The 24,155-nt window shown below is 48.3% G+C and overlaps 1 protein-coding gene across 2 annotated transcripts in view; it reads left to right on the plus strand.

Annotated features, from left to right (window-relative positions):
• The first annotated feature begins 1,887 nt into the window (after positions 1–1,887).
• ITPKB (inositol-trisphosphate 3-kinase B) overlaps positions 1,888–24,155 on the plus strand; it is a 92,831-nt gene continuing 70,563 nt past the window's right edge. Inside the window, exons 1-2 of one of the 2 annotated variants that reach the window (XM_019730902.3) lie at positions 1,888–2,172; positions 3,532–5,670. In XM_019730902.3, coding sequence (XP_019586461.2) covers positions 3,739–5,670 — 1,932 coding nt within the window. In that variant the 5' untranslated portion in view covers positions 1,888–2,172; positions 3,532–3,738. Of the gene's footprint in view, positions 2,173–2,812; positions 2,987–3,531; positions 5,671–24,155 lie in introns of those variants that run through there. The other variant, XM_019730903.3, reaches the window with a different exon arrangement.

Raw genomic sequence — 24,155 nt, forward strand, 5'->3', positions numbered from 1 at the left:
TCATGGGGTTGTTATGAGAATTAAAATGTATAAATATTTATAATATGCTTAGAACAGTGCCTGGCCAATAATAAGTGCTATATACTCTTTTTTCTTATGTTTACTTAAAATCATGGAAGGCAACTAGATTCTGCTTCCAGATAGGGGTTTTGCTCTATCTTTTCCCAATCCCTGCTTCTCTTAGGGGACAGTTAGAAATTCAGGCTGGTAGAATTCTCACGTAGCTCTACCTCCAGCCCAATGCAGGAATCCCTTGTGTAAGCCACACCTGACCAGCTGCTGGCTGCCTTGTAAGCAATTCAGGTTGATTGTACATTCAGGAAGCCTGAACTTCTCAATTCTGGGGAAGGCCGATGATGTCTGGCTGTGAGGTGACAGTGAGATTTCCCAGGCCTGGGAAGCTAAGTTTCTGTGTTCACTGTGTGCACTACTAGTTCCTCCAGTTGCTTCCACTATGCCACCTGACATGGTTTGCGTCTAGAATAGTCAGAAATAAGCTCAATGGAGTGGGTTTCCTGAGGACCCACAACTTCTCTTTCTTGCCAGTAGGGAACCCAAATTAGGGGCATGGATAGGACTGGCTTTTCTGCCTTAACAACTGCCCAGGTCCTGAATCAACACCCGAACACACTCTGGCCTTTTTTTTTTATTGAGTGCCAGTGGGGGTGGGAGAGGAATTACGCTCAATCCTTTCATGGCATTTAAAAAAAAAATTAGAAAGGACTCAACAGTATTTGAATACCAGGAATTCTTAGCTAGAAGATCTCTTGGTTTCAGGTGGAGTCTTTTCCTGACTCAGCCCCAGGTTGCCTTGCTCAAGTATATGGTATTGTTACATAAACAAACAAAAGATGGGTTTTCTACAAGCAAAGTCAAAATTTCCATCTAAATTTTAACTCATGGGAATATCAGAACTAATTCAGGCTTTAGATTTTTAAATCTCCTGAGTTGGGCAGCTGTTTTCCCTCTTTTCACTAAATACTGGAGTGGAGGATTTAGAGAATTATGCAAAACACACACTTGCAGCTCGGGCGTTTAAGTGGAGTCGGAGCCCCAGCCCAGTAGTATTGGTGGATGCACCTTCCCTCTGTTTTGCTGATGGGGATGGGGGTGGGGGGGCGTGGGGGGAAAGGGGGGAAGGCTCTTGAAAATGATCCAGCTGTAGGAGACTGAGCAAGGGATCTCAGGCTTTCTTTGTTCCAACACTACCCTTTTTCTTAAAATCACTTTGAGAAATAAGTGCAAAAATATACCAATGTCACATTTGCTGTGTGCAATAGATAAATGTGCAACGTAAAGGCATGTTTATACGACTAGCAGTTGCACTGCAAAACCGTCAACAGCTCACAGCGCAACGAGTCTTCCAAAATACTAGTGTGATGCATTTAAAATTTGCAACTTTGCAAGGAGGTGCCCACAAAGGCCCTTCTTTGAATTTGCATGTTTGTGTACAAGAACACAAACCGTTTATATAGGATTTTAGCCTGTTTAAAATGCTGAAAAGGTCCCCATGATTTGCTTTGCTTAAAATGCACACTCAAAACTTTATTAAAAACATTTTTCAAAAATAGTTTCTTAAATCTAGACATCAGCAAGGTTCGATGGAGGGGTGGAAAATGGATCGTATATCTTTAACCCGCAGAAGTTAAAAGCCCTTTTTTTTTGTTAGCTAACAATGGAAACTTTTTTTTTTTTTTAAGTGTTTCCCTCCCTCGGTCTTGCCAAGCAATAGAAAAAAAAAAAAAAAGAAGAAAAGAAAAACTTGTTCCGCTGAGTTCAACCCCAGACAGGCTCACAACTTCCTTCCTGCTTTCCTCCCCCAAACCCCCGCCTTTCACCCTCCTCCCTCCTCCACCCCAACACCCCCCCGCCCCTCTTTTTTTTTTTTAATCGCACATTGAACAAACACAAGTAGCTGGGAGCTGACAGGGGTAGTATCTCCACCGCGGTGAAGGGCGTGTAGGGCCAGCCCCGCGTCGCCACCGCCGGAATCGCCCGGCCCCAGCCCAGAAGCTTTCCTTCCACCTTCTCTTGCACTCCCCTTTTTGTCTTCCGTAGCTTGGGAAGGAAATCATTTCTGAGCTTTTTAACTTTTAAAGCCATCTTGTTCTTACGAGGTCTGCGTCCCTGGACCATGTAGTCTGCAGAGGACCGGGGAATCAGAAATTGCAGGTAAGTTTGGCAGCTTTTTAATGGCTCTCGCCTCTGAACCCTCTTTCCCCTCACTCAGCTCTGGAGCGGATCTGAGCGTTCCGGGTTCTGAAAAAGCGGAGAGAGGTGGGCTGGGGAGACCGGGAAGGGGGTTTTGATTTGGGAGGGTGGCGCGGAGTAGCGGTGCGGGGAGAGCAGGGCAAGACAAGTTGGTGTTTCAATTGCTCGCCTTCCGGGCCGCGGGCTCCGCGCCGCCTCCCCCGGCGCACTCCAGGCGTCCTCCGGCTCCAGCGGCCGGGCGGCTCCGTGGGCGCTGGGAGAGGCTGCCCAGGATGCGGAGAAGCCCTGCACTGGCCGCGCGGCTCGGAGATTAAGATCGCGGGCTCCGGGGAGGTTTACAGAGTCCCGGCTCCCGCGCAGCTACAGCCACGCATGCCCTGGAGTTCCTCCGAGTGGGTGCGGGTCCCGGAGCCCGGAGAGGCAGCCGCGTCCTATGGTACAGGGCTGGCAGAAGCTGCCTCGCTGCCTGCATGCGGGGACACACACACACACACACACACACACACACCCCTCCGCGGGGGGCGACGGCAGGGGGCGGCGTGTATTGGTTCCGGTACAGGGGACATGCAGCGCCTCGGCCCCGGGCGCGCGCAGGCGCGCCCACACTAACAAAACACACTTGTTTGGGGACAGGCGACAAGGCCGGTGCTGAGAAATGCCACAGCAGTGGCCCCGCTGTGCGCCCAGTTCTTCGTAGGCCGCGGGACAGAGTCCCAAGGCCAGGGTCAGGAAGATAAACGGCAGTCACGCAGGGTCCCCTCAGACCCCAGCGCAGGTAGCGGCGGGGGGTGGCGGGTGGGGGGTGGAAAGCAGGCCCCACTCAGGTTTCTTCAGTGAATGGGTCCCCGATGACCAGAGAGGGTGGAGCGGGGAGATCCTGAAGCCTAGTGGCAGGGGCGGCCTCGTTATACCCGATATAATCAATGTTTGCTCTGGCCGGACACCCGGAGACGGTGGATGGGGTGTCCTCACCTTCGGAGGCAGCCGCGCCCCGCACACAGCGCACTTAGGAGGACCAAGTAGTTGCACATCGTCCCCCACCCGTCCGCGTGGTTCTACAGACGAATCTTAGAATGTGGAATTTGAAGGGACCTCCAAGCGCATCACAACCTGGGGTGAGGGGTGGGAGCGCACTCGGGAAAGGCACACCCACCATCGCCCTGGCGACGGAGGCCCCTGCGGCTTGTGTCTTCGCCGTGCCATGTAATCCGTGTAGGTGAAACGTCCCATCCCCGATTGTGTTCCACGGGCCAGGCGTCCCCTCCCCACTTCCCAGAACCGCCTTCTGGGGTCCTGACTTTTCTCCTTGTGTCTCCACAGCGGCGCTGTTGTTTATGGAGCTTTGGGCGGGGGCTGAGCCCGCGGTCTTGTCCCCCGTCCGCCGCACAGGCCATGCCTCTCCGTCTGCAAACCGAGCCACGGCCGCCGGGCCTCCGGGGCTGAGCCGGGAGCCACCGGAGGAGGAGGCGCGGCGGCGGAGCCGGAGCGGGAGCCGCGGCCGCTGCGGGCAGCGCGGGACCCAGTACTATGGCTGTGTACTGCTATGCACTCAACAGCCTGGTGATCATGAATAGCGCCAACCAGGTGAAGAGCGGCGGCGGCCCCCGGCCCAGCAGCAGCGAGACCCCTCCACCGCCGGGGAGCGCCGTGTTGAGCCCCGGCAGCGTTTTCAGCCCCGGGAGAGGCGCCTCTTTCCTCTTCCCCCCAACCGAGTCGTTGTCGCCCGAGGAGCCCGGGAGTCCCGGGGGCTGGCGGAGTGGCCGGCGCAGGCTGAATAGTAGCAGTGGCAGCGGCAGTGGCAGCAGCAGCAGCGTGGGCAGCCCGAGTTGGGCGGGTCGCCTGAGAGGAGACCGGCAGCAGATGGTGACCGCCGGTCCCCTCTCCCCTCCAGGGCCGGAGGAGGCCCAGAGGAAGCTGCGAATCCTGCAGCGCGAGTTGCAGAACGTGCAGGTCAATCAGAAAGTGGGCATGTTCGAGGCGCACATCCAGGCGCAGACTTCTGCCACTCAAGCGCCCCGCAGCCCGCGTCTAGGCAGGGCGCGTTCGCCCTCCCCATGCCCCTTCCGCAGCAGCAGTCAGCCCCCAGAAAGGGTCCTGGCAACCAGCGAGGAACGGAGGACCAAGTCCTGGGGGGATCACTGTCCAGAGACTTCAGAGGCCGACTTGGGGAGAAGAGCAGGAGCGCTCAGCCTGTGCCTCTCCAAGGACATGGAGGGAGTGGCACCTTTTTCTGGCCCGGCTGTCCCCTCGGGATCTGGGACTCAGGGTCTGGTCGCTTCAGTGGGAACGGAGAAGGGGGTCCCTGCCAGACCCCACTGTGGCTCACCTGTAGCTATGGAAATTGACAAGAGTGCCTCTTCCCCTTTGGCAACTCAGAGCTTCCAAGCTCCCTCTTTGGGGCCGGTCGAAGCAAACTCAGTGATGGCCACAGAAGTGACAGCGAGAGCCACATCCACTGGGCCACATCATCCGCCCGACCCTGCCCTCATTGAGCTTTCTAAGAGGGCCCCTGAACTTGGGGGTGTGCACCCCACGGAGGTCCTGGTGGAGAGTCAGGGACAGTCTCTGGGCCTTGAGACAAGCCCAGCCCCAGAGAAGGATGGACTCTGCAGTGGAGAGCCCCCTGGGAAGGTGGAGAAAGGAAATCTGCCATGTGGCATGCCCAGCATTGGGGGGCCTGAAGTAGGCGAGAATCCAGAGAAGAGGACTGTGACCCTGCCAAGCTCTTCGGAGCCCTCTGAGGCCCCTAGCTGGTTCAGGCCTCCGGGACACTTGAGCTCAGTAGGCCCAGAGCTGACTCAGAGTGGGGCTGCGGTGGTGGTGGAGGAGTCTCCACAGCACCCCAAGAGAGGAGATGCAGGGTCTCCACTGGTGGGCTTGCGTGGGGGCAGCAGCTCAGCACCGCCAGAATCGCAGGAGATAGAGGCGGGAATTTCCTCTGGGGGAATGCTGGAGCCTTTGCCCTGTGGGGAAGCAGCAAAAACTCAGAAAGAACCTCAGGGCCTTCCTGGGGACAGGGTGGGGGCTCAGTCTGGGAGCTCTAGGGTTTGGCTGATCCCCATGGAGGAAGCCAGTCTGGCCTGGACGCGTGACACAGGGGTACAGCCCCAGGGGACTTGGGGAAGCCCTCCCCAGGACAGAGCTGCCCACCCCAGCCCAGAGCTGCTCTCCCCAGACCAGAAGGACAAGCCTTTCCTGAGAGAAGCCTGCAGCCCCAGCAATATACCTGCCGTCATCATTACAGACATGGGTGCCCAGGAGGATGGCGTCTTAGAGGAGGCCCAGGGCAGCCCGCTGGGCACCCTGCCCCTAAGGAAACTGTCCTCTTCCTCTGCCTCCTCCACGGGCTTCTCCTCCTCCTACGATGACTCAGAAGAGGACATCTCCAGTGACCCTGAGCGCTGCCTGGACCCCAACTCCGCCTTCCTACATACGCTGGACCAGCAGAAGCCCAGAGTGGTAAGTCACCCTGAGATTTTTCTATAACTTGGGCTGCTTTCATGTTCCATGTGTCCCATTTTTCCGACTTTCTACTGAGTCATGAAGACTGATGGGTGTGGGGGGCGGGGTAGGCCCTGGGGCAGTCACAACTCATTCTCTCCAGGTGAGGTGTTTGCTGGGGAGGTATTTAGGTGCTGACCATGCGCTTTGTAGCTTGGACAAAGTTTCTTCTATTGCTATTTCCACGTACATTTGAAAAACAATTTTTTAAGGTACTTATGGTAGGTCACCACTCATTTCTTGGGAAGATAATGTTCATGAGTGTTACTAAAAACTTCCTGCTTAATCCCCAAAGATAGGGGCCTGAAACCTGCAGGTGAGATGTGGTTGTGGCAGGTCTGAGTTGAAGAACCCCTTAGCATCAGTAAGTTTAGTCAGGACATCGCAGTATTCGTGGGACCAGCGTAACTAAGATGCAGTTTGATGTGAGAATTAACGTGAAAACCATGCTTTGCATTTCTTTAATAACAGAATGTTCTATTAGGTGGAATTGCCTGAGACAGGCACCTGGGTGATATCTCTAGAGCAGACACTTCCTAATGGCTATGCTTGTTGGCTGGTACAGGTACATTTCAGGTACATTTTCAAGTGCATCTGTTTTGATTCATCTTTCTGACATCTCGTTCTGGCTATGGCCGTAGACAGGAGTTTATTTCTGTTATGGTTACTCTCAGTCCTCAGCTGTTTTCACTCTTAGGAGGACCAGTGTGTCTTACGGAAGACGTAAGAGTTGAAGCTAGCACTTCTGAAAAGGTCTGGACTTTCTCTCAGCTTTTCCAGAGTGTGGGGAATTTCCTAGTTCAGCGTGTAAGGGGTTCTTGTGTACCTTGGGGGAAAGTCTGCATTGTATTGTAGTAGGTAGCCTTCTGATTTCATACTGAATAGCAAATACTGTCTTTGTAACTCAATGACTTAAACCACAGCAACCGAGAACTTTGTATTTCTATTCTAGATCCTTCTCTAAGGTATTTTGGACCTCAAAGTGTGTTTCTTTCTCACTCCCACTTCAGAAATCACAGTCCGGATTTTTGAAGACTACGCATTTCTTTTCATGAAACTCCGCTTTCTGCCGATGAGCGGGAGGCAAATACGTATGCAAAATCTGGCCCCAGTCCGCCTGGCATTGTGTGGCCAGGTAGGGCCTCAGACATGGGCACACCACCTTTAGAGAAAAGACAGTCCACGTGGAAGGGGATGGTAGTGAAGGGCCCGTGGAAAACGCTCTCACTGAAGATGTGGCCCAACTTTCTCTGCCTTCTTGCATACAGTTAAAGGCCTAGTGAATGAGATGGTCCTCTGTTCAGTCCTCCCATTTGCTTTTTAAACCCTGAAGCGTAACTGGCACAGCCAAGGTGCTTGAACTTGTTCTCCAACTTTCCATTCGCCCTTTCTAGTGATGGATTAGCAACTCCTATTGGCTGGCTCTCAAAACAGTTTGTGTGTCCTGCTGTTTGAAAAGGGCTCTTGTCTGAAAGTGAGTTAAAGGGGAGATAAATAATGACAGACAGGTGATCTTTTTTTTTTTTTTTTTTTTCCATTTGCCAGAGGGATGCTGACTGACAACCAGGGGGCTGAATGGTGTTTTCAAGTTAGCTAACAGGTCCAGGGGAAGAAATGGCGCCTACCTGTTGTCCATCCTCCCTCCTACCTTTAAACAGGTTTCCAAACACCCACAGAGGAGGGCTAGGGAAGGATCCCCTGCCAGCTTTGCTCTCTGAATCACTGAGGCTGATGGTGAGCGTGTGTGGGGGAAGGGTGGGTAACCAACTGGAAATTATGGGATCCTAGGGACATTGGAACTTTTGGTTGAGTGCTTTCATGACAAGCTAAGTTTTCTTTTTCTTGTATCGATTGTTATGGTGAAGCCTTATCTGTGACACCATAACATCTACTCATTGGGTCCAAAATCCCTTGATTACCTGATACTGATATTTCATCTACAGAAGGCCAGACATCTTGATTGGCTGGGCCGTTTGGCTGGGCTTTTCGGTGTTTCATAGATAAAACCAGAGCCAGCTCTGTCAGAGGCTCTGCAATACCAACATGCTGTTCCCTTCTCTGGTCTTTGCTGCTGCTTTTTAACTGCTACCCTGCACTCCCTGTGCACACATCCTCACACATGTTCACACACACACCCTTACATATGCGTGCATTCACTCACACACACTCACACACACAGATTTGAAACTGCATGTTCAGCTTTTCAGTCACATAACCCACCCCTGGCCCTTGGGTTTTTTTCTTTTTTCTTTTTTTCATGCTGCTCTGTCTTTCCACAGAATTAAACCTTTGATGTCTTGTGTGGCACATTCTTTCCTCCTGCAGGGGAATGGCTGTGTGCGATGCTGTGTGCAGGCGGAGGTGACAGCCCAGAGAAGCTTGAAGCCTGGCTGCTTTGTTCACTCTCCTGCTGCTTGTCACTGTTGGGAGTCCCAGAGCCAGTCTACGGGACCTCCCTATTCAGAGGACCTCCCTATAGTTAGAAACACAGAAATGCACTCTGAAAATTACTTCATGTAGATTATGCAAATTAGCACTTCACCATTTAGATTATGCAAATTAGCAAAAGCCTTTTTGCTGGAAGGGAAAGTGGGGAGAAGGCCCGCTCTCCTCATTTGCTTCCATGGGAAGGAGCTATAAAGACATCCTCAGAAACATGCAAAGTGTGTTAGGCCTATCCTGTGTCTTCCGATGAGCCTGACCGATAGGCCTATCCCTGAAAGAGAATGTTCCAAGTTTTTGCACCTGCACGTCTGTTTATAAAGGTTCAGACACTTGAATTTTGCTTGGAAGTAATTGTGTTACATGCCTTCGTGTTCAATGGGTTAAATTCAGGCACACTTACCCTTCACTGGGATCTGAACAGAAGTGAATTACACTGAGTAAAGGATGGTGTTCTCTCTTTTGTTCTTTAAAATAACTCTTAATCAGCAGCTCTTTACTTTCCTCTGTTATTCCATTTAAGAGTGTCCGGACCATGGAAATACTAGGCTTAAAGTACTATATTAAAATACCTGGGCATATTACTTTAAAAAGTAGATTTTTTAAATCTGTTCCAAAATTGTACTGTCAATTGTGTACGAAAAACAAAGCGAAACAAAATGTTGGCCTAGTTACCTGCAGGGGGAAATATAAAGAAGTGTGATATGAAATCCTTAGCTTCTCGGCGCTTATTACTTTTTAAGGGCCATTGGAATTTTGTTTCCTTTGTCCTTTTTTTTTTTTTTCTTTCCTATATTGGCTAGTTTCATTGTCTTTTTTTTTTTTATAGTGACTTACTCCTACATGTACTAAAAAATTCAAACAGTTTAAAATGGTTTTTATAAAGTACAAAATTTTTATTTGGGGGTAAACCAAATTAAAATGTAAAAGCCTTGGAAGGATACTTGGAAAAATTAATGTAGTGGGGAGTACTTTTAAATAGAAAAATTCTTTTTCTGGTTGAGAATATTGAAGGCCCAGATTTAGGGGTGGCCTGAGTTCAGGTTGCATATGCAGTCTTCTTGAGATGAGGCCTCGTTGTTCTCTGTCAGGTATGTGGAGAAGATCTTTCCAGCAAGGCCTCTCAGCTCTGGGAGGACCCCCAAGTCATTTATGTGAGGTTCCGGGTGTTACTCTGATGAGGAAACCAAGACTCAGACAGGCAAAGGGACCCAAGGACACATTTGTGGGCTCTGCTCTCTGACTCAGTTTCTTCCTTTTAAATATACTTTTTGCATGAGGATGATTTCATGGCAGGGGGAAGGTGTTCTGTCTAGTTCTAATGCTTCTGTGACTATATAATTTTAGACACTTAATTTAAAACGTGGTGTCTGTCACACTTCAGGGGTGTCTGAAAGTGTGACACGATTGCTTTGGTGTGGACCTCAGACACGGAGGCAGAAACGAGGCACATTTAATCTTTGTTTTTACTTAAGACCCATTAACCAATCTGCTTCTCTTTTCTCTCTGTACTGGAAGATTGGTTCTTTGCAATTTGACATTCAAAACGCATCATCAAGATAAATCATCAGCACGATCCCCAAGAGTCTCATTAATAATTAGATGGACCTTAGAGGCTGTGCTGATAAGATGCCAGATCATTAACCTGAAAAGTAAAAGATGCTGTTATCTGAGGGCCTTGGCCCCCTCAAGTAGTTCAGTTTGGAAACCGAGGCTTTGCCTACACAGAGCGAAAACATCACTTCAAAAGACTTTTTTTGTTTTATCAAAGATAAAAGTAATTCAGCCAGCTTAATATCTTTTCAAATAAAGGTAGGCTATAGAGAAAAGAGGAGATTGAGGTTTAGGCATTGCAAAAACACAACTCAAGATTTACCTAGCCTTAGAGCCTTAGGTTTTACAAGAAAAACACATTAACCCGTCGGTCGCTGCTTTGAGAGAAATTATTTCAGGTGTTAGATAAATCATTTTCAGAACTTACATTTTTAAGCATTGAATTGCTACCAAGTCACGTTTCTGATTTTGTTGGCATATACCTGTTACATGCAGTTACAGATTAGATTAGTTCTGTGTAGTTTATTTATATTCGTAGGAGCACTGATAACATTGTTTAGGCTTTTTTTATTTTGTCAGGTTCTACTTAGTTAGAATTTTAAAGTATTTAATGAAAAAATTTTATGTCTGTAGAAAAAACTTTGTAGACTTCGGGTAATCAGCAGGTGATTTGGAATTAACTCAGCAACTCTTCTAAATCCTGTTGTGGCCCGACCTTCAGTGTGGAAGGTTCTAGGGGCTTTGACAGGAGATGAGACCTTCGCATTGTAGGTTATGCACGCTGTACCCTCAAATCCATGACAAGTATGCCTCACAGTGATTTGTTTCCTGACTAGGTAGAATTAGCACCGATGTAATTTTCATGAGTCAGGGGAGCTCATTGTTTATGAAATCACACCAAACCCAGCTGTTAATTGTTTGTTAATATGAAAAGTCCTTTGGCATGCCAACTGCCATTTTCTCATCTGGATGTTTGGGGTTTTGTATGTCCAGTTCTTCCAAGACTGTGTGCCCTTTCTATGACTGCGTACAATTAACTTAGTGGACAAAAGACGGTAGTGTTAGAAGTGGTCTCAACAACATGGAATAGAAACACCCAGCATTGCAACTTGCCCTTGGACCCGAGCATGGAAGCCAACTTGGAGGTCAGGAAGAATCCACCGACCTCGTCCCTATAGTCAAACTCAACTTGCTGTATTTTTGCCACCAACCTGGAGTCTCATTGTGGTCTTCCCAGATACCTAGTCATTCATTTTTCCAGGTATGAGCTATTATTTTAAAGACAATTCAAGTCTCCTTGGCTGAAAGGCAGCATAAATTGATATGATCTCACTAGGCAGTTAGGCCTCTGTTTTTGCTATTAAAAAAACAACAAACTTTTCTATAGCTTACATAATTTACATAATATAAATTTGGGTCTGGGAGAGGCTTGAGAGCTCATGTCTTCTGATAGCCACATTTTACAGATGAGGAAAGCAAGGCTAGAAAGTATTCAGTATAGTTACAGGACCGACGTAAAAAGAATTATTTTTCACGTAAAAAACTTCGTTAGGGAATAAGCTTACTCACCTTGGGAGGTTTGCCTTGGCTTTAAACATAGTACATATTTTTATAACTTTGTTCAAGGAATAGGTGAATGAGTGAATGAATGAATGAGAGACAGTGTCTCTCCTGCATTATCTACCTATAAAAGAAATGTTGAATCATCTGGAAGATGAAGAAAAGAAAAGAACAATGAAGGCAAGCTCATTGCTTATTCCTGTGACCTTGTCGCCATTGGAGTAAGGGTACCAGACTGGGGTTTCGGAGACTTGGGGTGAAATCCTAGTCTACACATGGCCTGCAAGCCCTTTGAAAAATTGAGAGAGTAGGTATGACCTCCTGGAGTGGTGAGAGTTCAATGATAAAGTGCTTATAAATAAATGCCTAGCATAGCACCTGGCAAGTAATAGAGCCTCCATAAATGTTGGTGAAGGTGGAGTTGGGAGACATCTTGACTACTGGTGAGGCGATGTCTGTCTAGAAGATTCAGTTGGGTCCCTGGGAAGAAACACTCTGTAGCAATTGTGGGATGAAAGGTTCCACTTTCATCCCAGTGCAATCCTGGGAAGTGATTCTGCCTCAGCCAAAAAGGCTGGAATGAAATTAAGTTTCTCAAAGCCTGGTACTCACAGAGCACTGTGGAAACACAGCAGTTTCTTGAAGTGTCTTTCATGGAACATTGGGAATAAAGCTGGCCTTACCTATCTTGACTGTTTCCTCGTGTAGTTTCCTTTTGCTCAGTTTGCCGGGTTGGGAATTACTTTAAGGCTGAAAATTAGAGACACCTGGCAAATAGTTTGAGCGAAGTACACACCGTATACGAGACTCAGGGAACAAGGTCATGATGGTGCCTTTTCACAGAGAAGACTGTTCTATTTCCTACTTGAAGTCAGGGCCTTCTAAGCTTTTCTGTGATGAGGATTGACTTGTATTAATAATTTTACTGGTAAGCCAACATGCAGGCTTTTGACTAACTTGTCTAGCGTGTTTCTCAACAATTCCATTAAGAATTCACTGTTAGAAATCTGATCTTTCCCCTCCATTGAGCTTTACTTGGGCATTTTATTGACTGGATGGATATCACTTAATGGAAACCCATTCAACAAAAGGCCACTCGTCAATATACAGTACACATTTTTTATTTCCTGAAATTCTTCTCTTTTGCGTCAAACCGGCCGATATATTTGATAAGTAACTAAAAAAGAAGAGTTACAGGCAGTAACTAAGCAGAATGAACCCCTACAATTCATATTTATATATGTTTTAATTGGGGTGGAGGGAGAGTGTATGTTTTTATTTCCCCATCTCAGAATATGTAGAAAAACTTTGCACTCAACCTGGGGTAGTGGCGGTGAATTTTTAACTAAAGGGGATCCTCCCTCATGAAGTTCACTGTTATCCTGTTAATCTAGCATTTTACTTTTGTGGTGAGATTCTGGGTGGAAAGGGAAAATTAAGTGATACAACATCTCAAACAAAAGCATTGAGATTATTTCCGTTGACTGGTGACTAAGATTAGGGTTTGCCTAACCCAGAGACGGTAATATGTATTAATGACACAGGGTACAGCCCCATTCTTGACCAAGGAAGAACTCTTCCAAAATGGTGGTCCATTTGCTCATGTTTATGAAGTTGGTCTTAATGCATCCGAGGGCAGGAATAAGGTACTTTTGCTTCTGGGTTTTTTGGGCATTGACAGTTGTTGTTTTTTTCTTTACCCCCCTTAAGGGGTTCTCTGCATTCTGCATCCCTCACCCACTTAATCACAACGAATAAACTGATTGTACTGTTTTCCAAGAAGAAGCTGTAATACATTGTGTATTACGAGTGCTTAGTACTTTCAGACACTGGGAAGTATTCCACCCGCCACAGGGCAGAAGGATTTGGGACCCTGGTGACTGGCGGTCCACCAGCTCAAGCTGCAATCTTTCTTGGTATGTTGGGAGTTGATAAGACCTGAGCAATTACAGGGGAGGTCACTGTACCCCCAGGCAGTTCCCAGCAAGTGTTTTTCCAATTTCACTGACATTCTTTCCAGGCTCAGCTCAATTTGTTTTCTTCTTCTCTATGGCAATTGCTGTCTGAGTTGTAGAATGTATAATTCAGCAGGATCTCCTCTAATGTGCTTCTCCCACCGTGATATAGGAGCTGTGTTTGTCTAATCCTCTGCTAGGCATGGGTGTGTAATATTTTCTTTTTGCAAGTTACCTTCCCGAAGAGTAGGTTTAATAAAAGATGCCTCAGAACTATGAGGGAAAAGACTCGGGCTGGTATGGAGAGGAACCTGGGAGTATCACTTCTGTAATGCTTATCTAACCTGAATCTATTAGCAGGAAACTGAAAGGGCCTGTGTGTGATAATGAGCAAAGCAGTTTAATCTCTTAACAATGTCAAGTGGAAAATCCAGCAGTAGCCAATAGCTTAAGAAATGGCTGGGAGGTTTTTGTTGGGACAGCAAATCCTGAGACCCAGATTGCTGGGCCCAGGGTAGGAAAATTGGCTCCTGTGTGTTACAGCTGGGAGGTCTGGAAGACAGTGTTCGGGTATGAGAAACTACTGAACACCCTTTGCAGATACAAAATCGGCTAATGGAGGGGACATTCTGAATGGGTCATAATGGGTAGTTTAGTCTGTACGAGGCCACTGAAATCTTTTCCTACTTTTCAGCATCATCATCAGTCATTGCAGTGTTAGGTACTCATTAGGACTGAACATCTAAATTCCAAGTAATTTAGGAGACTTGAGGCCTTCTCTGAAAAGTTTGCTGAGCATATGCCAGAAGTGCAATGAGCTGGAAAGACTAGTGACTCTCAGATTCAGCCTCCATGGGCTTTGATTTCCTCATCTGTGAAATGGGTATATTGATGAAGTCTTCCCACTTCTTTGTGCGTCTCAAATGAGCTAGGCTTTGTAGAGTCATTGTGAGAGAGTGTGTACTCTTTCCTGACTAAGGTAGCTTTAATTACGAGTACTCTGAGGTTGCTTTTCAAGCTTTCCAAACAAAGAATGGACAAGCACTGCACTTGTACAAGATAATCCCACCTCTGTGTTGCCAAAAGAGAAATTGCTAAGGACTATGTCAAAAAACATTAAGGAAAAGATACATTCTATTGAAACATTTGAGGCATGTTTGTGAGAGAAAAGAAAATACCTGTGTGTCCACAGCAGGGCCAGTTCTGATATGGGCCTTGCAGTGTGGCTAGGGGAGTATGGGGGAGCAGACTCCTGGATTCCATCCTGGTTCCACTTAGCCTCCCCGTGCCCCAGTGACCATCTTGACCAGTGTGGACTGTGGACGAAGCTTCCTGCCCCTGTGGTTTGCTGACTCGTAGGTGGGGATGCAAATGTGATGGATGGAGAGAAGGCTGGAGCGAGGGAGGCAGGGGCCACAGAGCAGAGGTCTGATATTTCTGGAACAGGGCTGTCAGCTCCTGAATAATTAAGAGGATACTGCACTCCATCTAGAGTCTGAGGCAGCATTGATTTTTCCAATACCATGTGGTAGTTTTCTCTTCTGTGTCCTGAGAAGTGAAACCAAGGGCGTCAGCCAAGTCTTGAGCTTTTGAAGCAGACGTGACATTCAGCAGATATATACCGGGTACTTTCTAAGTATGGCCGGGCCCCCTGGGCTCGCTCCAGAAACCTCTGTCCAGAGCTGGCCCTCCCTTCAGGGGGGCTGCCCACGTTGCGAAGTGAACGTTGCACCCCAGTGGCTGCCCAAACAGCAGGCACGCATCTGCCACCTCTGTCTGCACATTCCTTTGCTGAAGAGAATGGCTTCATTGATGCTCTCCCTGTCCTTGGGGAATCTGCCCTCTGAGGCAACGCTGATGCCAACAGACATATCTGAGATTTGCGAAACTCAAGAACAAGTTGTATAGCCATTAAACAAGCACATTCATTAAATAGGAGGTAATGAATAATGGATTGGTGTTGGCCTGTGACACACAGGAAGCTTCCATGGGTGTTGTGGACCAGGGCGCAGAGGAACTGAATTTGGACAACAACCACTGGAGAAGGTGCCTGGGTAGAGGCCTTCAGGGCTTTGCTATCTCTGTTAGATCTGGTCAAGCAAAGGGACTCTTCTGGATCCAAAGGCTCTGGGAGGTTGGAAAGCCTGAATGAATGCCCTGCATTGAACTCCACACAGTGGACGCTCATCTGACACAAGGTTCAGTGCTTGGGCAGCTACACGGTCAGCATGCTCTTGTGAGGTTAAAATGGAGCCTCAGGAGACCCCCACCCCCACCTCCGTGGACCAGAGGGATGTGGTCAGCAAAACTTGGGAGGGATTTCTACTCCTTAGGTGTTTAGTGAGCCTGAACCTGTGGAAGACCCTGGGGGATTGGGGTGGGGTGAGGGACGGGTACAGAGGCCTGGTATGGAGTCAGGACTTTCCTCGGTTTGAGTCTAAGCTCTGCCATTTCCTGACTGTGTGACCCTAGGGAAATGTCTTCCCTTTCTGACCCTCAGTTTCAACATCTGTAAAATGGAACTGGTACTACCCGCCTTAAAGTTGTGAGCCTTAAATGAGGTCATGTGTGACGTGCCTAGTACAGTATCCGGACATCCTAAATACTCGCTAAGCAGTAAGTAAACTGCATGGATTTCAGAGGCAGCCATGCTGTCTGTCATTCTGCAGCATATTAGCTGAACCTGCACCTTCCACCATTCTTTCTGTTCTGTGTAAGTGAAGGAGGATACCAGAGGGAGTCTTGCGTGCTGGTGGCCTTCTTCCCCTTGAAAAAAAGTGGGGTCTGGGGGCTCTTTGATACTGAGGTTTGTAGGAGGGGTGTGCTGGATGGAGTAGGATTGCTCTGATGTGCAAAGTGAGATGGTCTGCTGGGGAGGGGGGAGGGGCCAGCAGACCTGAACTCACACCCTCACTCCGTCCCAGACCTTGGCAGGAACTTCATCTCTCTGAGCTCGCCTATCCTCGTCTCTAACATGAGGATAATGAGTGTCTCTCATGGGCTGTGCTGAAAATGAAATGAGATCATGCAGCTCGAGTACCTGGCACAGAACCTGTGTGGATGGAGGTAGCCTCCTGTTGCGGCCCCACCTCCCCGGTTGTTACCCTAACTTGCCTTCACTGAGTCACCTCACCCCAGTGCAGCTCCTTGTGAGGACGATGACAAAATAGGCAGCAGGATTTATTTTTCCAAGGAGGTTTCTCAATTGCAGGAGAGGCCTCACTTTGTTACCAGGATTCAGAACTTCAAGTTTAAAAACAACCCACTGCATTGAGCTGCTGGCGAGAGGGGTGTCAGGTTACGCACCCGGCACCCAGGGGGCCAGCCTCTTTATTCTGTTTTGGAGGTAGAAACTGTCTGAGGTCATCCAAGTGCTGAAGGCCCAGCTTTTGGGGGTGTGAAAGGCTCCATCCTGTCTCCCCCACTCCCCGGGCTCCTCTGCTTTCGTGGTGCATCTTTTAGAGTCATCCTAGCTCATAAGAGAGAGAATGAAATATATATACATGTCCCCATCACTTTGTACAGCTGTGGCTCTTCTCACCAGGGGGACTGAACATGTGTGTGATGGAACGGCCTGCATCGCTTCCTGGCGCTGTTTCTGGTGCGGGCCGAGCACATGCTTATGAAACCAGGACTTTCCTTCCATTAAAGGGATGCTCGCTTTCACTTCAGACCCAGCGGAGGCCTTGAGGCCCTGCTAGCTGATATCTGCAGCCCACTTTGCCCACCCCCACCTCCTCTCTCAAGTGAACAAAGGAGAGCCTGCCCAGCGCTTCCCCACTTACAAGGCTGCTGTTTGCCACTGTCCTGACTGAGCTATCGGAAGCCCAGGCCAGACTTGGCCTTCTGGGCTGCTCCTCAGCCTACATGGTGGATGGGGGTGTGGAGGAAAACCCGGTCAGGGGACTGGGCCAAGCTGGATTCACCCCAAACACACCAGTTCCCTTTGAAGTCCCAGGAAGGCCCTGGGGAACCTGTGCAGACTCTGGCAGATGGTGGGGCTGTGTGATGACAGGTTCTACCTGAGCAGCACAGGCTGTTCCTCAGCCAGACTTCACCACAGTCTTGGGCACCCTGCCTGCCAAACACGGGCTTCTCCTTTGCTAGACATTGGATGTGTGATGTGGAAATCCCTCTTTCCGTCTTGGCTGGAGTATGGGGTGGGCAGCCTGTGGCATTACCCCTTGGGGCTAGCTCTTTCCTGCCTTCCTCTGGCCCACTAGCCTGCTGGCGCCTCAAGATGGCCACTAGGCATCTAGGCAGAGTTTCCAGGCACTGAGCAAAGAGTCCTTCATGTGACATTTGGGGCCGTGCGCCTTTCTGGAGGGCTGGGTCTCAGGCCTGACGTGTGTTGCCATCTCCCCAAGTTCCAGCCTCCTCTTGCCCTTGTCAAGGATGGAGGGGCTCACATCTGGGAGGCATGAAACCACCAAAAGAATTTGTTAGTATGTGGCAGCCTTGACCTCCGCGGTGGTCTGAATGGCAAGTGTGCTGGACAGTAACCCCCTATTGCCCCAACCTGGAACTAGACACCGACGTAATTGGTTTCAATCCCAGGCTAAAGCCATATGGAGCAGCGTCTGGACAGTGTTTACGTTACAGTATCACACTGTACATTTCTGAGAGCTCCTCCTGCCTCACTGCAGGCTGCTGGTTCACACCGAGAAGCCGAACAAAGTCCTGCAGGCCCAGAGGTGCTCCCAGGTGTCCTTTCTTGGCATTCTGGACTGGCCTAGACTTGCTGGTCTGTCACCATTGGCCTCAAATACCACATCCCCAGGGGAAGGCAGGAGAGTCTCACCCAGAAGTTGCAGGGACAGGGACCCTAAGGCTGGATGTGGGTCAGCCTGGAGGGAAGTGCCCTGATTGTCCCAGGTGGCGTGTTGTTCGGGATCCTTAGCCTGGGCTCTCACTGGTTTGCGGACATGTGACACTGACTTTGGAAAGAAGATTTCAAGAACTTCAGAAAATAGTTCATTATGACCCATGATTAAATATTGTAAAAGACAATGTGAATCCTGAATTGAGGTTTTAAAAAGTCAATTACACAAAGGGTAGGATGGAGGGGACCTGGCTTGCCAATATTGGTTAGGAAATTGCCTGTGACTTAACGAGGTCCCCAGACATTCCGTGTGCATGAACTGTGTGGTACAACTGTTAAAAAGGCTGAGCGGGCTTAGGCTGCACAAGAATAATAACACAATAGCAGCTATGATTTCAGAAGTATCTGTTATACACCAGGTATGTGCCATAAATGACTTCATTTCATTTTTGCGAGGTATATATTGTTTTCCTCCTTTCACAGCAAAAAGACTGAGGATCAGACAGATGAGGTTGCCGGTCCCATGAGCCTGGCCCATGGCTGGGCTGGGATCCCTGCCCCTGCCTCTGTGCCACCCATCATCTGTCACCTGGAGAACACAGGCAGGTGGCACAGCTCTTTGCAGAAGGAGGATCTGAGTTTAGTTCCAGGCTCCATGCTTTAGGAGGACGGGGACTAATTGTATTGAGTTTAGAGGAAGATGGAGGCTGAGGAAGCGTGTGAACTACGGCCTTGGAGATGGTTGAGGGAATTAAGGTGGCTTGTTGCCTTGGACATATTACATCTGGGGGACAACAGAGTTGTCTCACATGGTTGCCCTGGAGTAGCATTTTAGTCTGGTTCAAGGTCAATCTTCTATTCACAGAGGTAGAACTAAGAAAGGATTCTTTTCCTTCTAAATGAATGGGCCTTTGTACAAAAACACAGACCCCGGAGATGGAACCGCAGCGAACGTAGTAAGCTTCTGGAGCTGCCTGGTAGCCCCCAGGCCTGAGGAAGAGGAAAGCGGAGAACTCCTAACCCGGAAGGGCAATGACAAGCTAAAGCTGCTCCCTGCTGCAGACAGAGCTGGGCAGTGAGTCTCCAGGGGTGGAGAGAGGGGAGGGCGTCCCGCCCTTAGTCCCCCAGCCACAAGCCGTGGGGCATGGGCCTGCCTCCTCCTACAAGGAGCGGGAAGGCAGTGCTGGGGGTCTCAGCAGATACAGAGCACAGGTCCGTACATGTTGGGTTTCCTCAGGCCATCCAGGGAGAGCATGGGGGGGCCTCTTCATTTAATGGGGCTCCCTGGATAAGTTATTCTGCGTAGCCCCCAGGCATTCTGGACCTTTTTAAACGATATCGTTAAAAGGCTGTTGTGGGTTTATACTTCAAACATAATAGTAATACCTAAATTAGAATTGAGTGCATAAAATTGCATTACCTACCTACAGACTTGGGTTAAATTAGGAAACACTAGAGGAGCAAAGGGAGAAAGTTTATTCCAAGGGGGCAGGTGGGCAGAAGGCCCGGGCTTTCAGTAGATGGTTATCTCAGGGTTCTTTACCTCCCAGAGGAGACTTTGCATCGCCTCAGTGGGCAGAGCTGAGACTGAATGGCGTGAACGCTAAGGCATCTCCTTAGAGGGGGGCAGCAGTGTCACCACATGAAGGTGGCCTCTGTGTGAGCTCCATGGAAGGGCCACAAGGGACAGTGAGCGACCCACCACAGGGCAAGGGCTGCCATGCTCTCAGGGGTTCCTTAGCTTGAAGTTGGGTTACTCAGCCTCGGCCTTGCATCTGAGATTCTGATGAAACTGTGACTCTCAGGAGGGGACATCTGTATTGTTATTATAAATCAAGCTGCCATGAACCTTCGTGTACCAATAGCTGTGGGACCACAAGCTTTCATTTCTTGATGCTACCTGTCCAGGCGTGTGATTGCTGGGTCCTATGGCAGTTGCATATTTATTTGTTTTTTTATGAAACTGCCAAACTTTTCCAGAGGGACTGCACCATTGTGCGTTCCCACCAGCAGTGTGTGAGTGAGCCAGTTTCTCTGCAGTCTCGCCAGCACCTGGTGGCGTTACTATTTTTCAGGTTAGCCATGCTTATAGCTATGCAGGCCTGTCTCATTGTGGTTTTGTTTTCCCCTAATGGTGTTGAACATCTCTTCATGTGCTTATTTGCCATCTGTATATCCTTCAATGAAATAATCTGACTTAAAAAACAAATGCCACAGAGGTGCTGTGAGAACACCCGCAGCGGGTGAAAAACCTTGGCCTTTCACTTGTGTGAGCTTTGCTGCTCCAGGCTTCAGGCGAAGGTGCTTGGTCATCTTGGAGGTCCCTTCCTGCCCCAAGCCTCTCTGACTCCAAAATAGAGTAGTGACCCAGAGCAGCCACCCCTTGGCCCCCACCCACACACCATCACCCCCCCAGCTCTGTCTCCAAAGGATCCCACAGGCTGACTCACAGGTGCTATATTTAAGGAAAGCTGTTTATTGATTGTTGGGCCTGGAAATAAACAGAAAAACAAAGGAACAATGGAGAGAGTCTCCTTGCCACCTCACCTGGCCTCTCTCTGGGCCTTTCTGAAAGGCTGTGGCTCCATGAGGCCCCTTCCCGCTCCCTGGTGTCTCTTCAGCTTTAGTTTTGCAACACAGTAGGTCTTTCTGAAGGTCCCAGAAACATTTCCCTTTCTATGTTAATTAAACAAAAAAGAAAAGGTATGTATATAATTTTAAACTGCTACACAACAGTGGTGACTGAAGTAATTTTTCTCTTAAAAACCAGCACCTCATCGCACCCTTTCACCCTCCGATGCTTGGCAGGGTTGTTGACGGATTGTTGTTTTTTTTGCCTTTGGCCTCCTGCCTCAGGAGGGGTAGCAGGAAGTGGTCCTGAGTGTTCATGGGATTGCTACCAGTTTGAGGTTCTGCTCGAGGGTTTGGTCTCCCCTGGGAAGCAAGGTGGATGTCGTCTGCTAAAGAATGTATTTATTTTTGGTTTACTCGTGCCTAATGATGTGCATGGGACTTCACAGTATGTGAACTAAGCATCCTTAGTCTTCATTTCCGTGAGTCATACGAATGAAAAGGCATGACTGTTTCTTCCTTGGTATAATGAAGCATGATGTTGGCAAAATCTCCTTGGGTGCATTGGTACAGACAATCTGTCACAAAGGAAGAATTGTTTTCTGTGTGGACGTAGGGGATTTTTGGAAAATAGGCAGAGGGTTTTTATATGTGTCCCCTGAGTCCGGATGGTGGAGATACAGTCTCGTAAAGGTAGATAGTCAGAGGCTTTCCACAGTGTCCCTGTGGCCTGTTAGAATATTCCAGCACATTTTGGCAGTCCTTTGATGGGGCCTAAGGCCTAAGATTGAGCTGAATCACGTGATGGTTTGGTTCGGAATATTTTTCTGCTTTTTGAAACCTAGGTTTGATTCTGGTTTGAACTTGTTCGGTAGAGTTCAGGGGGAAAAAAAAACCCCAAAAAAAACAACTTGTGTTACATTCTTGGTTCAAATTAAAATTTGATATTTGTGGTTGAATAAATGAAATGCATTATGGCTACTGGTGAGTCGTTCATTTTGATTCAGGTCACATTTCCAGATAGTATCACGGTTACAAAATTTATTTCCCAAGAATTGCATTCTTCCAGGATGGTGGGTGTGTGTGTGTGTGTGTGTGTGTGTGCGTGTGTGTGTGTGTGTGTGTGTGTGTGTGTGTGTGGTGTTAATCTCATTTCTTACATATTTTGGTTAACTAAGAGTTACTATACTTGCATTAGTACTTTCAATGAACTAGAAGTAATGAAATACTTCACGGTAAAACCAGCAGAGGTTTTGCTAAACGCAGTTTGTCTTTTTGGGAGCAGGCGGAGGGCTTCATCTACTATTTGTAACTAGCTAGCTTTTAGGAAAGGACGAACTCCTTATTCATATAGTCCACAAACTTAGTATGTGCCAACTGCATCAAAGTTATGCTGGCAGGTAGGGATCTGAATGTAAGCAAAGCTTCGTCCCTACCTTCTAGGAATTTTCACTTCAATGGAGGAAGCAAATTAAAATACCTAACACCCATTACGCATTTATTATGTGGGAGGCATTGAATGACGAGTTAAGTGATATGACATCCCTAAAACACCAGTAGTCGGAAGGTCAGGTTATGAATCCAAGCATTCTTACTCTAGAAGAGCATTTATCAGCTTTGGCAATGTTGACATTTTGGGCCAGATAATTTCTTTGTTTGGGGGGCTGTTCTGTACACTGGAGATTGTTTAGCAGCCTCCCTCATCTGTAGTGCCTCCCCACAGTTGTGACAACCAAATGACAATGACAAATGTCTTCAGATATTGACAGATGTCCCGAGGTTCATCACCCCTGGTTGAAAACCACTGCTTTAGAGCATGTCTTATAACCACCACTCACCCTGCCTTCCCCGGTAGTCAGAGATGTGTGCAGTTCCGTGTGTTGGGTTCATCAGTCCGTCCATCCAGAGGACAGAGGCCACTCTATCTGGGGTTGTTGGGAAGAGAAGCTCAGAGATGGTGCTGCTTGAATTGAAGCTGGAAGGACTTCACATACCTAGGCAGAGAACGGGGAAGGATATGCAGAGGAGAAGGACCCACATGTACAAAAGCATGAAAGCACGAGAAGGGTTTAAGGGGTGACTGTTTGCTGTGGACCCTTCACTTCCCTCTCTTGCTATTTTTTTGTTTCCTCCTTTCAAGCAGCAAACCTGGCTCACCAGTAGCTATGTAATTCTTACTTTCAGCCAAAGGTGTTGTATTAGTCAGGATGGGCTAGTTTATGGTGCAGTAACAAACAGTCCCACAATTAACGGCTTGTGAAAACAAAGGTTTATTTCTTGTGTGTGCTACATACCTGATCTGGGTCAGCCACGGCCTCTGCTACACGTTGTCCTCACTCCGTGACCGAGGCTGATAGCGCAGCCACCACCTGGAACATTGCTGGTCACATGGCAGAGGGAACAAGAGTATGACACATCATATACAGGCTTGAAAGCGTTAGTCCAGAGAAGTAGCATGAATCACCTCTGCTCATAATTAATTGACCAGACAAGTCTAATGTCCTCACCTTACTTCAAGGGGGCAGGGGAGTTGAGTCCTACCATGTGCCCAAGAGAAGAACTAGAACTATTTGGGGTCAGCATTAATCTACCACAGGTGTCAGAGGTCTGTACCTGGCAGGTGCAAGTATGGACAACTCGCCATCTCTTTGGGGACCTCATAGCTTGGATTTAATGAATGGCCTTTTGCCAAACCAGGCAAGAATTTGCTGAACAAAAAGAGAAAAATTAGACTACCAAGGTTCTAAAAAATGTTAATTCTCTGAATAAGTCAGAGAGGTCCTTGTGGGTTAGGACCGGGTTACAGGCCCTCATTTTTAGGATGTTGAGAGTGAGAATGAGAGGTATTGTTCAAGTAAATATGGCCTGGCCACGGTAGATTGTTTCAGTGAGGTGGGGGTAATGATAGTTATCTGAACATCCAGAAAGCACCCAGGATGCTTTCTGGATGTTACTGTAGGAAACACCAGCTGTCAAGCCTGAGCCAAGTGTGAGGTAGTAAGATGGAGTCCTTGGTGACCTATAAATTTATGGGGCTGTTCTGGGGTGGAAGAAAGCACTAGATGCGAGCGAGCAGCAACCACCAAGAACATCCGGGATGAAGTTAGAAAGCCTAAACAAATTCCTTATAAACCTAGGAGCACTTTCCTTGTTTGAAACTTACTCAGACCGTGACCCAGTCCCAGGCCCTGGGTTGAGGAGATAGAGACAGAGCCTGGCTGCAGTGGATCTAAAATGGGATAAAACCGGAAACCTGTGGGAAGGATGAGGTCCTTGTCACCCCTTGACAGAGGGGGCACAGAGGTCTTAGAAAAATAGAAATAAAAATAGCAGTCATCGGCCACTTCCCTCGCCAATGAAGGACTCTCTCCAGACCTGGTGTCCACTGTATTTCTGAACTGTCTCTCACCGTGGTGTTTAGAGAGCCAGGGCAAATGAGGTGGACAGCACTGGGGACCTGTGGGGGGCAAAGGGAGACTGAGTTAGGACAGCCTGGGAACTGGAGGGTGGGGCATTCCACAGACAAGGAGAACCCAAAA

This window comes from Rhinolophus sinicus, chromosome 6 (assembly GCF_057876585.1).
Source record: "Rhinolophus sinicus isolate RSI-liver-muscle chromosome 6, RSI-T2T, whole genome shotgun sequence".
Lineage (NCBI taxonomy): Eukaryota > Metazoa > Chordata > Mammalia > Chiroptera > Rhinolophidae > Rhinolophus > Rhinolophus sinicus.